The 15,851-nt window shown below is 34.8% G+C and overlaps 3 protein-coding genes across 3 annotated transcripts; 2 read left to right on the plus strand and 1 right to left on the minus strand.

Moving 5' to 3' along the window:
- Positions 1-2,138: 2,138 nt before the first annotated feature.
- On the plus strand, positions 2,139-8,496 carry LOC130970689 (switch 2). The gene is made up of 8 exons (XM_057896847.1): positions 2,139-2,664; positions 3,444-3,550; positions 4,504-5,419; positions 5,692-5,939; positions 6,614-6,740; positions 6,813-7,088; positions 7,187-7,430; positions 7,998-8,496. Exons 1-8 carry the CDS (start codon positions 2,224-2,226, stop codon positions 8,324-8,326), a joined length of 2,688 nt encoding a protein of 895 aa, XP_057752830.1. The 5' UTR covers positions 2,139-2,223; the 3' UTR covers positions 8,327-8,496.
- Positions 8,497-8,865: 369 nt separating this feature from the next.
- On the minus strand, positions 8,866-12,730 carry LOC130967415 (uncharacterized). The gene is made up of 11 exons (XM_057892262.1): positions 12,454-12,730; positions 12,313-12,372; positions 12,044-12,211; positions 11,647-11,710; positions 10,923-11,128; positions 10,589-10,693; positions 10,438-10,471; positions 10,196-10,302; positions 9,757-9,798; positions 9,360-9,434; positions 8,866-9,238 (listed from the first exon to the last, which is right to left on the minus strand). Exons 1-11 carry the CDS (start codon positions 12,655-12,657, stop codon positions 9,182-9,184), a joined length of 1,122 nt encoding a protein of 373 aa, XP_057748245.1. The 5' UTR covers positions 12,658-12,730; the 3' UTR covers positions 8,866-9,181.
- A 1,609-nt stretch (positions 12,731-14,339) lies between these two features.
- On the plus strand, positions 14,340-15,510 carry LOC130965723 (protein NPGR2-like). The gene is made up of 2 exons (XM_057890483.1): positions 14,340-15,260; positions 15,367-15,510. Exons 1-2 carry the CDS (start codon positions 14,340-14,342, stop codon positions 15,508-15,510), a joined length of 1,065 nt encoding a protein of 354 aa, XP_057746466.1.
- Positions 15,511-15,851: the final 341 nt, after the last annotated feature.

Here is a 15,851-nt window from a genome sequence, read left to right on the forward strand (position 1 = left end):
AAATTGGATGAACTTTTTTTGAAAATCCGATCCAAATAGACTTGCTTTGATGATGGGCAGGCTTGTCGAAGAGTTATATCAACGCTGGACTAGACTTCAGCCCTTGGCTTTGCCCCGCTTTCTGCCTCTGAAAACGTATTCACATCTACTCCCAACGCCCAAGCCACCAAGGGTTCTCGTGGGTACTTACCTTTAGACGCTGCTTCAAGCCAAAAGGAAAGACTGATCCGATTACAAGCGGTTTGGATCGGTTTGGATTTGCGGTTTTTTAAATAAAATAAATTAAATACATATAACAAGTCTCAATATAAAATTTTAAATAATCAATAATGACATAAAGTTTTAACAATATCTTAAAAGACCAACGATAACATAACAATAGAAATAAAATTATAGGTTAGTTAAAATAAATAAATAAATAATAATACATGAATAATAGAAAATTGTATAACAAATTGAACATGTTATAAATATAATTGTAAATATAATAATAAAATAATAATATTATAGCACATTATGCGGTTTAGATTGGATTGGATCGGTTATGAAAAATAGATCTGAAATTCGATCCAATCCAGCGGTTTGCAAAAAATATAATCCAATCAAATCCAAATTAGTGCGATTTTAACCGATTTTCGGTTTGAATTAAATTGAATGAGCGATTTAATTTAGATCGGTTTGAATTTGAACACTCCTAAAATATGTGATGCAGATTAGGTTGCCAATTTACTATGATTGGATTTAGATGGAAGCGAGTTGGATACCTACCAGTACGGATAAGGCAGTCAATCCTATATAAAATTTTAGACGTTTTTTAAAAGATAAAAAAATAAAATAGATTAAAAATTTAAGTGTTAATATTTTGGACATTAGATTAGGGTAATGCCAATTGAAAGTTTTATTTTAAGTTACTGATATTAAATTTTTTAATTTATTTTAAAAAAAAAAACTATTAGAGAGTCCTTGATAGCAATTTGTTGGTGTAACTTGTAAGTGCTTTATGCCAAAGACAACCATGTATTTCACAAAGACACAATTTTAATTTCTATTAATAATAAGTTGAAGGTCACTTTACTAGATAAGTAGTATATCCAATTTCTGAAAAAAAATGATCGATAAAGAACTTATTTAGTGTTTTTTCAAAATAAAATTTAGTAGATTTTTTAATTTTCAAGCATTTTGTGCTCAGCTGGTGGAGTAATTTGGAAGCATGCGGAGAGAGTTACATTCGCACGTTAGCAAGCAATATAATCATGAGTTAAAACCTGGAAAGAAACTTCTTGGCAATCTTCATTGCATTTTCTTGCTTCACACCACATGTCTCTTTAAATTTTGTCCTATTTCCATATGGTTGATTGAGACGTGTAGTATTAAAAACCATATGCAAAGCAATGAAACCACTCTGTCAAAAATTATAAGATACCGCTCTGAAGTACAACTAGAAGTAGATCTTATTGACCAGATTCTGGTGGTGTAGGAATAGTGCTAAAACCTACAAAATAACCCACACTAGTATCAATCCACTGTTGTATATGATCATTTCCATCCCTATCAACGAGAATTTGCGATGGGATTTGTGGAAAGCCAACCTATTATTGTCCGGGTTGAATGTGTTGTGGCAGCTGCCTAATTCAAGTAAAAAGTAACATGAAAAAAAAAATTATGAATTAACTTTATTAACGATAATATATTAGATTGTACTTAATAGAAAAATGTATCAAATTTAAATATGAGAACGAGATATTCAATAATTTGTGTGAGAGATTATAAAATTAAATAATAGTGAACACGTATAAATAAATTAAATAACATAAAATTTGAATATTTGTAATTGAAATTTTTTGTTATTATTATTATTATACTTTTAATGTATATATTTATTGATAAATAATAAATTTAATTGATTGATTAAAGAAGTTAAAGTTATAAATTTATTTTTCATAAAAATAATGAGTTGATTATTATTTATTACCATCTAATTGAAATTGCTTATATGAGATTATTAAAAAAAAAATAATGTAACTTAAATTTATTGTACGAGAAGTTAATATTAATTTTTATATAATACAAATAGATAAAAATTTTAAATTTTTTATTTTAATAAATGTATCATTATCATAGATGTATTGAAGTTTTGCAGGGGATTCAGGAGAAACGGAGAAAGAGACCCCTCCCCAGGGAACGCTGACATTTGCGCGCGTTGTCCAATCCAAACCTCATTCCATGTCACTCCACGCTTTCAAGGAAACTCTACTAAGACCTTGCACCACAACCCAACAACAACAATCTTCTTCTTCTTCTTCTCTATCAATTTCTCAAAGCCAAACACGCCCTTACTCCTTTCTTCACGATTCACACCTTCCCGTCCCAAGAAAACTCCCAAAATCCACTCTTTCCCAGCAGCTCCGCCGCCTCCAAGAAGACGACGCCGACGACCACACATTTTCTTGGCCGCCGCTTCAGCTCCACAATTCGGTTAAGAAGCGAGAACCGGAAGAGAAAGAAGCTGATGATGGTGATGACGAGGATGGAGAAGAACAGGAGGAGCTGCAGGTGAAGAGGGGAAAATTCGGAATAGCTAAAATTTCACAGTTTCAGTTTGATCACACTGGACCGTTTGAACCTCTTGTCCTTTCTTCAGATGCAGAAGTTCCCGTCATTCAGGTTCCCCTTTACTCATAGCATTTTTAAGTTTTTATGCAATTAATTGAATGCAGTAATTGACATTGTTTATTGGGGCTTTCTTATTTATCGGTATATTAGTTCCAAGTTCCAATCTTGCAAAGTGTGCTCTTGGAACACATTTAATGTACGCTCGAGTAACATTCACAATCAATAATTTACTGCTTTCATGTAATTTTTAAGCTTAAGAATAAAAATGTGTGATTGTAGATGTTCTTGGAGCAAGTATTTCTTGGTTGAATTTGAGCATTGGCATTGGCATTTATCAACTAGAATACATACTAGTATTTCTAGGGTTTAACAACTTAGAATACTTACTAGCATTTATCAACTAGAATACGTACTAGAAGTAAAACAAATCAGTTGGATGTTTACGGTAAATATATTGCATAATGGCAGGTTCAAGTGGGTCACCTAGAAGATTACTAGGTTTTATATTTGCTTTCGGAAGTCTTATTCTTTACTTTTTTTTTTTTTAACTAAAGATAGGGAGACTCGAATCCGCAACCTCTAAGTGAGTATGGGGAGACTATGCCATTTGGCTATTCTTTACTTTAGTTTAGCATGTTTCTGATTATGAACTTAACATGTTTTTTGGCCAAAAAAGAAATGGTGTAGTGCTCATATATGTGATTGAGTGGTGCAATATTTAGAGGAATTGCAGATAAAAAATTTGAAACACTTTGATAAATGATATTAGGAGTGTAGAGATTTGAAACACAATTGAGATATTTACAGTGAGGTGCTGATCGCTTTTTCAGGTTCCCGCAACTATAAATTGTAGACTACTTGAGCATCAAAGAGAGGGAGTGAGATTTCTGTATGGTTTGTATAAAAACAATCATGGTGGTATCCTTGGAGATGACATGTAAGTTACATCTTATCACTTGCTCCTCGCACTCTTTTGCCTTTTTTATCTGGTTGCATTTCTTTCTTCTGGTTTTTTCCTCTACTACTCTATGTGGTTATTTCAGCACCATCAAATGCATCATATATTGAAAGGGGTGTGTGTGTGCGCGCGTGTGTGTGTATGTGTTTGCAAAAATTCTGATTTTGAAAAATCTAACAGGTAGGGTTCTATTACAATTCAAATAATGATTTTTTTCTTTTGTTTGTTTTGTCCAATCACATGCTCATAAAACAATGGTCATGCATTGATATTATATTCAAATTTTAGTGCATGACTGCATGCAACACTGTTAATATTGAGAACCCTGTGAAAAATTTGTGTGAAGTACATGTTCATGACTTCTTAGAATATAGATCACAAGAACTGGCAGCATCTTCAACATAAAATGATATCATCTTTTTAAATTTTGTGAAGATAAGATTTGTGTTTTAAGTGTTTTTAATTTCCTTCGTCAAGCGCTTTCTGTTTATAAAATTTCAAGGAGGTAATGAGATATTTCTGTTTAGTTTCTGGAGCCTTTTACAAAAGAAACAGGCTAAATAGTACAAATAGCTTCCACAAAACTAATATATGAAAGGAAATAGTATGTTTTCCTCCTAAATAGCTGATTTCCTCTTATTATTTAACTAGGTAAACAAGCACATCTGTTTGTAATGGATTTGTTCAAAAATATTTTGGACAGCATAGCAGTGCTCTTCAACTAATTCACTCATGTCTGCTCTCTTGTCTATATATCTTCTGAGTTTTCTTGTTTAATTTATAATACCACATATATCATGATTCAGTCAACGCCCTTTGAATTTTAAATTTCTGTATCTTCTATTTTGTGTCTATATACTATTTATATTATTTATAGAGTGTCATACAACTATAATTGAGGTTAATTTTGAGCGTATTAAAATTTCAAACAGGGGTCTTGGAAAGACCATTCAAGCAATAGCATTTCTTGCTGCTATCTTTGGTAAGGAAAGAGACTCCATGCTGGGTGAAAATGGCGAAGAGAAGAGAGACCCTGTATTGATAATCTGTCCAACTTCTGTCATTCATAACTGGGAGAGTGAGTTCTCTAAATGGGCTAATTTCAGTGTTTCCATTTATCATGGTGCAAACCGGGATCTGATACATGAGAAACTAGAAGCAAATGGAGTGGAGATACTTATTACAAGTTTTGACACTTACAGAATTCACGGAAATTCCTTGTCAGATTTCGAATGGGGCATTGTGATTGTTGACGAGGCTCACCGGCTTAAGAATGAGAAATCAAAACTCTATAAAGCATGTTTAGAAATTAAAACCCCTAGACGTTATGGTCTTACAGGGACCATAATGCAAAATAAGATAATGGAGTTGTTTAATCTCTTTGACTGGGTTGCACCTGGATCACTTGGGACACGGGAGCACTTTCGCGAGTTCTATGATGAACCCCTTAAACATGGTCAGAGGTCATCTGCTCCTGACAAGTTTGTCCAAATTGCTAATAAAAGAAAACAACACCTTGTGAATGTTCTTCATAAATATTTGTTGAGAAGGACAAAGGAAGAGACAATTGGACATCTTATGATGGGGAAGGAAGATAACATTGTGTTCTGTGCCATGAGTGATTTGCAAAGACGTGTTTACAAGAGAATGTTACAGCTTCCTGATATCCAATGCCTTATAAACAAGGACCTGCCTTGTAGTTGTGGTAGCCCACTTACACAAGTTGAATGTTGTAAGAGGACAGTACCAAATGGAATTATTTGGCCTTACCTTCACCGAGATAACCCTGATGGTTGTGATTCATGCCCTTTCTGCATTGTCCTTCCGTGCCTTGTCAAGCTTCAACAGGTTAAGCTTAATCTTTGAGATATCTTTGCCTATCTCTCTGTTTGTACTGTTGCTTGCATAAATTCTCTTAAAAGCTACTTATTCACACCGTTGGATGTCTTTCAACTTTATTTTTCATAGGAGTTTCCGCGTTCTAGGTTTTAAAATTTATCATGGTTCAATTCAATAATAATTCAATATACATATTTACCTAGATGTCATGTTCACGATGCTTTGTTACTTTATTTAATGTTGCCTATTCATGTGTATTTTTTTTTTAAATCTTTTTTCAGATAAGCAATCACCTTGAGCTGATTAAGCCAAACCCCAAAGATGACCCTGAGAAGCAAGGCAAAGATGCAGAGTTTGCTGCTGCTGTCTTTGGCTCTGATATTGATTTGGTTGGTGGAAATATGCAGAGTGAGAGTTTCATGGATCTAAGTGATGTGAAACATTGTGGAAAAATGCGAGCACTTGAAAAACTTCTGTACTCATGGATTTCACATGGTGACAAAGTTCTTTTGTTTAGCTATTCGGTGAGGTGAGTACATAGTACACCCCTCAAGTTATGTTTGTTGTTTGATACTTTTTCTGCTGATTTAAGTTAGGATGGATATGGCACAACAGAGATTGAAATTTTAGGCGACTTGAAACATGCATTTTAAGTTTGCATTAATAGAGTAAAGCTAACAATTAGAATCCCCAGGATCAAAGAGGCTTGGAACTAAAGGGGCACAATAGAATAAGATAACCTAAGCGTTGGCAAGCTGCAGAATGCTCATTAAAAATGCTGTAGTAGAATAGGATTCTCCTCATTGCTGCATTTAGTACCAGCTGTCACAAGTATCTAACTGTGACAAACATATGTTAGAATTACTCATGTACCCTTCTAGAGCTTGCAGATCAAGCTGCACTCTACCTATGAATATGGTTGTACACACTAGTTGAATCATAATGAAAGTGTCACATTTAGGTCAATCACTCTCTCTATCTGCAGAATTCTTTAGAATTCTCTTACACATTTTCAAACTTAAATTCATAAATATAGATTGTCTATTGTAGAGTGTTCCCTTGTATGTATTGTTCACGGGCCTTATTAGCATGGCATTTGGAAAGCTTTGCATGACCATCATTTGCAGTAGAAAACTGCTGCCTGTTTGCATGTGCTTATATTTTCCTGTTGAATTGAACTTAATTATCTTTTCCACTTTCCAGGATGCTTGACATACTGGAGAAATTTCTCATACGGAAAGGCTACTGCTTCTCAAGACTTGATGGGTCTACTCCGACAAATTTGCGCCAGTCTTTAGTTGATGATTTCAACTCTAGTCCTAGCAAACAAGTATGTCTCAAACCCAATGATTGAGTGAGCAGTTTTCCGATTCAATTTGTGCACTCTTATTTATTATTTTAGGTATTTTTGATATCAACTCGTGCCGGTGGGCTTGGGTTGAACCTTGTCAGTGCAAACCGGGTTGTAATATTTGATCCCAACTGGAATCCTGCACAAGACTTACAGGCTCAGGACAGGTCCTTTCGTTTTGGGCAGAAGCGACATGTTCTGGTGTTCCGTCTTCTTGCAGCCGGTTCGCTTGAAGAACTTGTTTATTCTCGTCAGGTGTATAAGCAGCAGCTTTCAAACATTGCTGTCTCAGGAAAGATGGAAAAACGATATTTTGAAGGTGTCCAGGTACCAAATATATATGCATTTAAGTTTTGCATTTCTTTTCATTTGACTTTAGTAGTTTTAAACTAGTTCTCATATATACCTCATTAATTTGCCTGTAGGACTGCAAAGAATTTCAAGGGGAGCTTTTTGGAATTTGCAATTTATTTCGGGATTTATCTGACAAGCTATTTACTAGTGAAATCATTAAACTGCATGAAATGGGAAAGGAACATCACAATACAATAGAACAGGAAAAAGAAAATCTTTTAGAAGAAACTGATTCTCTAAAATCGGCGTCTGACACTGAAATATGTGCTGGAATTGCAAGCAATGTAGCAAGTAAACCAGATTTTGAAGACCTTGGTAAGTTTAAAGATGCCTAAACTTAACTGAATTTCCATGTTTTTTCCCATTATAAAATCTGTTGTCACCGAGAAAACAGTTAAGTGATAACATGCAACCAAAACTAGCGTAACTTTTGGATGTTTGGTGTTCTTTCATGGTTAATTTCTGCTTTCTACAATGAAAAGAGGCAATAACTTAAACAAGACATAGGAAGAGTACTTAATTGTTGCAAAAGCTCTTGCTGTGTACATCCAATCATAGCAACTGTAGCCTGTGTCTGTTAATGGTTTGAATCTTTCGTCTAATTTGAAAATTGAGATCCTCAAGGTTCAAGGCATCCTTAAATGATATGTCAGTTGACAATTTTAAGCTATTAATATTCCTGCTGATAAAGTTTGCTCCTGTAAATTTCCTTCTAAAATTAGTATGGTAACCAAACATACCTAGAAGTGGAGTCATCACCCTCAGGCTTAAGGGCATCAAATCCTTGAAATGTGGGAATAAAGCTTCTATGGTTTATGGTTTTCTTAAAAAATTGAATAATGTTCCATGATAAATCTTGTAAAAAGAGCATATTTTTTTCAGGAATTGTGTATGCTCATCGAAATGAAGACATTGTCAACTGTGGACCTGTGATTCAGGGGAAGATAGATAGCAGCATCCCTTCAAAGAGTGATAGCTTAGTCAAGCCAAGCATCTCTTCAGTCAACCAAAGAAATAAACCAGATTGTGTACCTAAAAAACAGAAAGCTCCTTTGATTGATGAAAGGAAGAGAACCCAATATAGCCTGCTTGCACATTCTATGGGCATGGAAGAGCTTGCATTTAGCAAATGGTTACTATCAGCAACTCCTAAGGAGAGGGAGGAAGTGCTTCGAGACTTCAAGAAGAAAAAGAAGATGCCTAATGGTTAAAAGGAATGGTTCATATAGATGGCAAAACAAATGGTTATGTTGGATGTTGCTACGATTACAATATAGAAAACATTACTGATTGTAACATTATGTACAGATGGCAAATATAAAATACCACCCTTTTTTTAGTAGTTTACCATTTTCACAAAGTGAATATAAAAAATGTATCTTGTTCCAAAGGTTGTAGCTTTTGCGTATGATGAAACTTTAATTGTTACTTCAGGCTTAGGTTTCCTTTTCTCAAATTGAATATGCGCATTGCTAAATTTAACTCGTACATTTGATGAATCTTCACATCGAGCCTTGCGACTGGAAGGTTGGTAAGATTCCCGTGAATTATTTTTAATTTGATAATGCCATATTCAAAGATAGGAAATGGATATTATTTATTTATTTATTTATTTTGACTTGGTCGAAATGAATAATGCTTCACAACTATGAAATGTGAATTGATCTTCGCTTTGATAATCGTTCCAGATAAATGAGATGGAATACGTTGATGTGAGGTTAAGACTTAGTAATCACACCATAAAACAAAATACACAAAAAAAGGCTATAAAATTCTGTTAATAATTAAAGTAGGAGAAACATCGCATTGTTCCTGTTAATATCTATGGACAGCTATTAAAATTCAATCATAAAGGTAAACTTTTTTAATCACACCCATTGCAACAACCAAAAAAAGGGTGAAAATTCCAGCTCCATTAGTTAACCCCACACTCCTCATATTGGTTTATCCCGCTCCAGTTTTTTACTCTAACAAGCATATCACATGCAATGATCACATATGCCACCAAAATTATATTGGCTAAAATATAAGAAGAGCTTCTAGCAAGCTACTCATTCTATTTGTGACTATCTTCTCTGCATTTTGAATCTGGAAACTGGTTTTGAAGGCTGAGAACCAGAAACCTGTGATAGGCATCATATATTTTAATAAATAAAGATAACACAGCATGTGATCATTATTACAATATAAATTACAAAATCAATTCTTTTATTTACTGAAACAACATAAAATCAATAAATCTACCTGTGATGAAGTTGAACTTTGTCCATTTGAGGTTTTAATATTCTCAGTATGCTCTACGATGGAGCCTGTAAAAGCCTGTAGAATATACATATATTGGAGAAAGATAAAAGCAGCAAACCATTTAGTTATAGAGCAAAGTGAGGTGAGGGTACAGACTGTGAAGTACCGGCCACCAATAGGAAAGGGATTCATTTGTTCTAGGAGTTACAATTATCCAGTTATGCCGAATTATATTTTAAATTGTATACAATTTTTTGCAATTGATCTACCTAGTGACATCTTTAATTCAATGACGAGAGAGTTAAAATTCATGATAAGTTATTTGATAATGAGTGTGTATCCAAACTTACTTTTAGTGAAAGTGAATCCTAGCAATGTATATAAAGGGTAAACATACCTTGTGGCTATCAAATGATGGTTGTGAAGGTTGGTGTTGAACCTGCAAAGGAAAAAATAATAAATATTAAGGACCAGATCAATAAATAAATAAACAAATAAATCTTGTGCTCAAAGGGTGGAAGAAATCAATGAAGATCACAGACTGAGCTGCAGAATAAAGGCCACAGATTAAGCAAAAAGGCCATGTCAGTAAATACTCCTAATAACCATGTGGAGCAAGCTCATCAAGAAGCGGGAATTCTGTTATTTATTATTATAAGAGAGATCAGAAAGAACAAAACCAGAATATAATTCAGGACATAGTGAATAATGCTAACATTGCATGTTACTTAGGACTAGAGAATACACATGAATCGATTATGAATGACCAGGGAATCAATATAGCCCACAAGACAGCATACAGATATGATAAGAATTTCATCACAAGACATACATACCTCACTTTTCGATGCAGTAGCTGCTTTAACTTGCTTCTCTTCATGGTGTACGAGAGGCTTCTCGATATGATCAACAAATTTCACCATTTTAGCAGCATTCTTCCCCTCTGAATTCAAATCAAGAATTAGCCCAGAATGGAGGCAACTAGCACGGATATTAATTTTATGATACACATAACTAGCAAACATGTCTATGCCCATAAAATGAGAGAATTAAGAGATTATTGAAATTGAAGACCAACCTCTAACATTTGATTGCAAATCCAGGCTTGCAAACTGCATTTTGAAAATCAGAATGCAAAACCATGCTCTCTTTTAGCTGAAAGTTATATATCATATATATATTAAACATATGTAAAGCTGAAATAAGGAAATAGGAAGATACTAACTTACATTCAACTGATCAGCTATATCAGGATTGCAATGCTTTTCTACAGACTTGGTTGCCATACTTTTATTGTTAGCCTGGTCCACTGGTGGTGTGCCTTTATGGAAGTCCTATTTGGGCAGTAAGAAAATGAGTAATAAGTTATCAAAGTCCGATGTGTTAATATTCTCTAACTAATATTTATAAACCAGAATTCAACAAATTCTAATGTTTGGTTTTCTGTTAGGAAAACTCCTAAACCAAAGTTTGGGAATAAACTTATTTCTTGTAGCTTACAACATTCCAGATTATGATTTAGCAGTCACAAGTAAATTGAAACACTATTAATCAAGTTATTACTTCTGAATTGCGGGGTTCGTTATCAACAGGTCTTTGATATGATATATCATCAACGTCCTCTGTAGTTTGCTCATTTTTGCCATTGTCACCGCCACTTTCTGCAGCAAGCTCTTCTTTCTCGAGTTCATCCATTCTGGACAGCATTCGAGCATATTCATCATCGGGTTTAGCTTTTTCAAGATCAGGAGCATCTTGCTTCAGTGGACCTGAAAAAGGAAATTAGCATTTCATTCAAAGATACACCAACAACAACAATAAAAATAAGCCTTGCCCCCTAAATGGGTCGACTACTAGGAAGAAGTTTAAAAGTACAGTCATCAATTTCATGCTTTGTTTTTTAGTCTTGCATGTGAAACAAAGTATAATTGTATAAATAAAAGAAAGATAAACCCTTTTCAGGAAGCAACATTAAAAGGTAAAAGAAAACCACGAAAGTACCGGAATCAATGAAAAACTTATGATACAAAAGTATATTAAATAACCACGAAAATAAATTAAAAGGTGCTATAGAGTTATCTGACTCTAGAGAAGGGTCAGTATGAATGTGTAGTAGGTAAGGTTAGCTTGAATTTGGCAAGAAGCTGATTTTACAACCAAAACTTCGAATGTTAACTACTGACCTTTGCACCACGGCTCCAAATTTAAGAGTTTTGGTAGTATTGCAAGTCTGTCTCATCTAAAAATAATCTTAGACCTTGTAAAGCAGAAAAAGCCATGAACATACCTGATTTAGTTTCCCCTTTGTGAGAATCTTCTATATAGTCTTCCCTTATCTCCACAAGACCCTCCTGTGCCAAAATCAAATATCATCACAGCAAATCAATCAGTTAAGAAAACTTCATGAACACTTTCATATGCATGCATGATGAAAGCACAAGACGGATCAAGTCCCATTAAAAATGTATCAAAAGAATATATTTGCTTTCAATGTCATATGCTAAGGAGTAATGCACATTACATTGCACCAGAGGTCCACATTTCCCAGCTTTAAAATATTAAAAACAAAATTAACAAATCAAATAAAAACAAATCCTTCAAAATTATAATAATAATAAAGAAAAAATATGCATCAACAGGCTCAACAATGCCTTTTAACTCCAAACTATACATTAGAAACGCACCGCAGCTTCAGCAATTGTTTGACCGAAAAACATGGCCTCTGCTTGAAGGTCCTTGATCATGGCTTCCAGAGAATCAAGCTGTGAATCTAATCCCTTCCCTCTCCGTTTCAATATCTCAGTGGTCTGTTTGGAAGTTCTCTCTGAATAATATCCTTCTCCCAAAAGAACCTACGAATCAAAACAAAACAAAACAAAACCACTTCTCAAACATGGAAAGCAAAAATGTAAGAATTGAACAAGGCAACAACAGAACCAAGTACGTAAGATACCAGGAACTCATTGGTGTGAATCAACCGACCGGGAAAAAACGCTGCTTTCCCAAACGGAACCTGAAAACCCCAATTCCGAAAATTTGAAACTTTATCAACATCGACATCATAATATATATAAAAAGAGGAAAGGTCATTTACCATGATGTCGTGAGAAAGTTCTTCAGGGAGCTTGTGAACGAGGTTGATGAGGTTGTTGTTATCGTCTATGAAACCTAGCAAACGGTCGAGCTCGGCGCGCTTCTCGGCGATGGCGTATTGGACGCGGTTGGCAGCCTTCTGCGCCTCCCCGACGGGGAAGAGAGAGGCCAGTGACGTCACCGTTCCTCTCCTTGTCTCTTCCATTGCTGCGCCTTCTCTCTTTTCACTGGGAGTGGCCACTCCGGTTGATTTCAACTGAGAAAAAGAAATAAAATAAATAAATAAATAAAACACAGTTTTCGAACCGAACCCTCTATCCTAAATTTTAAATCCTCAATTGAGTGTTTGTTTGACCTATTAAATCAATAAAAAAAAATAAAATTTTTCAGTAGATTAGCTGGTCATAATTAAATAAAAAAAAATTAAAATAAAAAATTCAATAATTAATTTTTATATACAAGTAATCTAACTAATTAAGTCCAAACATGTAGTTTTGACTTGATTTACCTCTCTGCGCTACTATTTCTAATAAATTTTTGACTTAACACGTAAATATATTTAACTGTTTTTTTCGGCCAAGGATTCCTTTCTCCCACTTTTGTGTAGGTTTATCATTAACCACCATAAAAATAATTACAAAATGTACCCCTTTTTTTTTTTGAAAAGTTTACTAATTAGATTTTGATCCCTTTAATTTTTGTTATTTACACTTTTTCCCTTTATCTTTTAGTTTCAGATTCAGTTCTAGATTCAAAGATAGCTCTGCTAGGGTAACGCGTTTTCTCATCTTCTTCTCTCTGGTTCGCTACCTTCGCCGCCACAACACGCGTCAGACGCCGCCGCTCCCTGCGTCCGCCGCCGCTCCCTGCCCCCGCCTCGCCCCGCTTCCGCCTCACCCTGCTTCTGCCGCCGCGCTACGCCTCCCACGCTCAATAAGACAAGAGGTTTCTGCGACCATAAATCGCTCATCTGGTTCATCAGGTATACATCTTGATTTCATATTCCGAATCTTAAATGTGTTGTATATTAGGTATGTTTTCAACAATTTGTTAATATAAGAGATTTATTTTACTGTTTATAGACGAATCAATACCCGGTGGAACATGCTGAGAAATTTGGCATGTCGCCTTCCAAAGGTGTTCTTTTCTTTGGCCCTCCGGGCTGCGGCAAAATCCTGTTTACAAAAGCAATTGCAAATGAATTCTAGGCCAACTTCATAAGTGTCAGGGACCTGCATTGCTTCTGCAGTTGGCCTGGCATTCCAAGATCCACACGGTCCAAAATTCATAAATGGACCGAGTCATTTGTTGTCCTGGAAAAAAAAGAAGTCTCAGCTAAAAAGGGTTGAAGGATCTTAGAAATGGTGTTGCTTTGTTAATTAATGGTTGGAGATCATAGAAATGATCTGAAAAAACCAACAAAAAATTTCAAACAGTCCAAAATTGAAGCATGGACTAAGTTTTTTGTTGAAAGGGAAAAAGAAAGATCATAGCCAGTCAAATGGATGGGAGAGCATACATTGCTTTTTTAGTAAAATGGGTTGGATGGTCATACAAATTAGAAATTGTGCTCACAGTGGTTTACCTTAACTGGAATTTCTCCTTTTACTCTAAATCTAAATACATTGGCTTTAATTAGATATCATTATTGTTTGCAGGTACACTACTTAAATCTACTTAGAGTTTTTTTTATAAGTTTATTATTATTATTATTATTATCTAATCAAGCTTTCTCATCATTTGCCTCCTGTAATGGGTGACAAATATCTGAGGTTGTCAATACTCAATTCCATGAAAGATCTGATAGATATCTGTCGGGAGCACAAAATTGGGGCAATTGGTAAATTTTAAATTGCTTTTGTTACTATATTACCCTATTGGGACCAAATGGATGGATTGTTTGTGCCTAGAAACAACATTGAAGAGGCTATACTTCTTTTAATGATTTTGCTAAGAAAAGTCACTCTAAATAGAATTGAGTGGGATCCTTCAATTTTGGACCACCTTTCATTTGCTCTATCTGTTTCTGGAGATTTGATGATTTTAGCCAATCAATTGGAAGAATTGCTTCCTGGAACTATCCATCGAAAGGAGAGGTTCTATGCTTTAGCTCTTTGTTATTACGGAGCAGGGAAGAACGTGGAAGCGCTGGATCTTCTTAGAAAACTGCTGAGTAATAGAGAGGACCCAAGACATGTTTCAAGTTTGTTAATGGCTTCTAAGATTTGTTGCGAGAACTTCAGTGTTACAAAAGACCCTGGGGTAAGCTTTGCTCGGATGGCACTTGAGAACTTGGATGGAAGATGTAATCAGTTAGAAAATATGGCCAATTTCTTACTTGGTGTTTCACTTTCTGCATACTCGAAATTGGCCATTTCTGATGCTGAAAGGGTTAAGAGACAATCTGAAGCACTTCATACCCTTGAAACTGCCTGCAAATTGAGCAGAATGGAAGACCCTGTTGTATTATACCATCTGAGTTTAGAATACGCTGAGCAACGGAAGTTGGATGTTGCACTTCATTATGCTAAGTGCATTGTAAAACTTGAAGTTGGCTCTAATGTTAAAGGTTGGTTACTGTTATCTAGGGTATTATCCGCACAAAAGCGGTTCTTAGATGTCGAATCTATTATCAATGTTGCTTTGGATCAGACTGGGAAATGGGATCAAGGTGATTTGTTACGAACAAAGGCGAAACTTCAGATCGCTCAGGGCCAGTTAAAGAGTGCCATTGAGACATACACTCAGCTTTTTGCTGTTCTTCAAGTTCATAGTAAAAGTTTTGGTTCTCGGAATAAGCTATTTAAGGTTTGTTTTCTTAATTTTTCCAGTCCCAAAATACTTTTTCATAGTCATATTGCTTTAAGGTCCTTACCCTTTTCCATACCATTGGTGACAAGACAAAAGAGATCAGATTAGGAATTTGGAAGTTGAAGTATGGCATGATCTTGCTTATGTATACATCAGCCTTTCACAGTGGCGTGACGCAGAGGCCTGCCTTTCAAAATCTCGGGCCATCAAACTATACTCTTCTACTAGATGTCATGCAATAGGGTAATATAGTAACAAAAGCTTATTTGGGACAAGGATTCTGAACTTAGGAAGGATAATATTTATGCAGATGATGCCACTTTCATTGTCTTGTAATGGTCAAATTGCTTATTAATATACAGATCAAACATGTTCTCACTTCTCATTTCACTTTTATATATATTGCACTCACCTTTTCTGTTTTTTAATAAGAAAATAGAAACACATTTTCTTCTTTGTATATATCATCGTTATTTACAGAAATAAAATATATAGGTTATGAATAATTTATATTAACCGATAAAGTAAAGGAAATTAGTAATATAGAATTGTAATATATAGAAAGATAAATTAGTGTAAAAACTAATG

Source organism: Arachis stenosperma, chromosome 3 (assembly GCF_014773155.1).
Source record: "Arachis stenosperma cultivar V10309 chromosome 3, arast.V10309.gnm1.PFL2, whole genome shotgun sequence".
Lineage (NCBI taxonomy): Eukaryota > Viridiplantae > Streptophyta > Magnoliopsida > Fabales > Fabaceae > Arachis > Arachis stenosperma.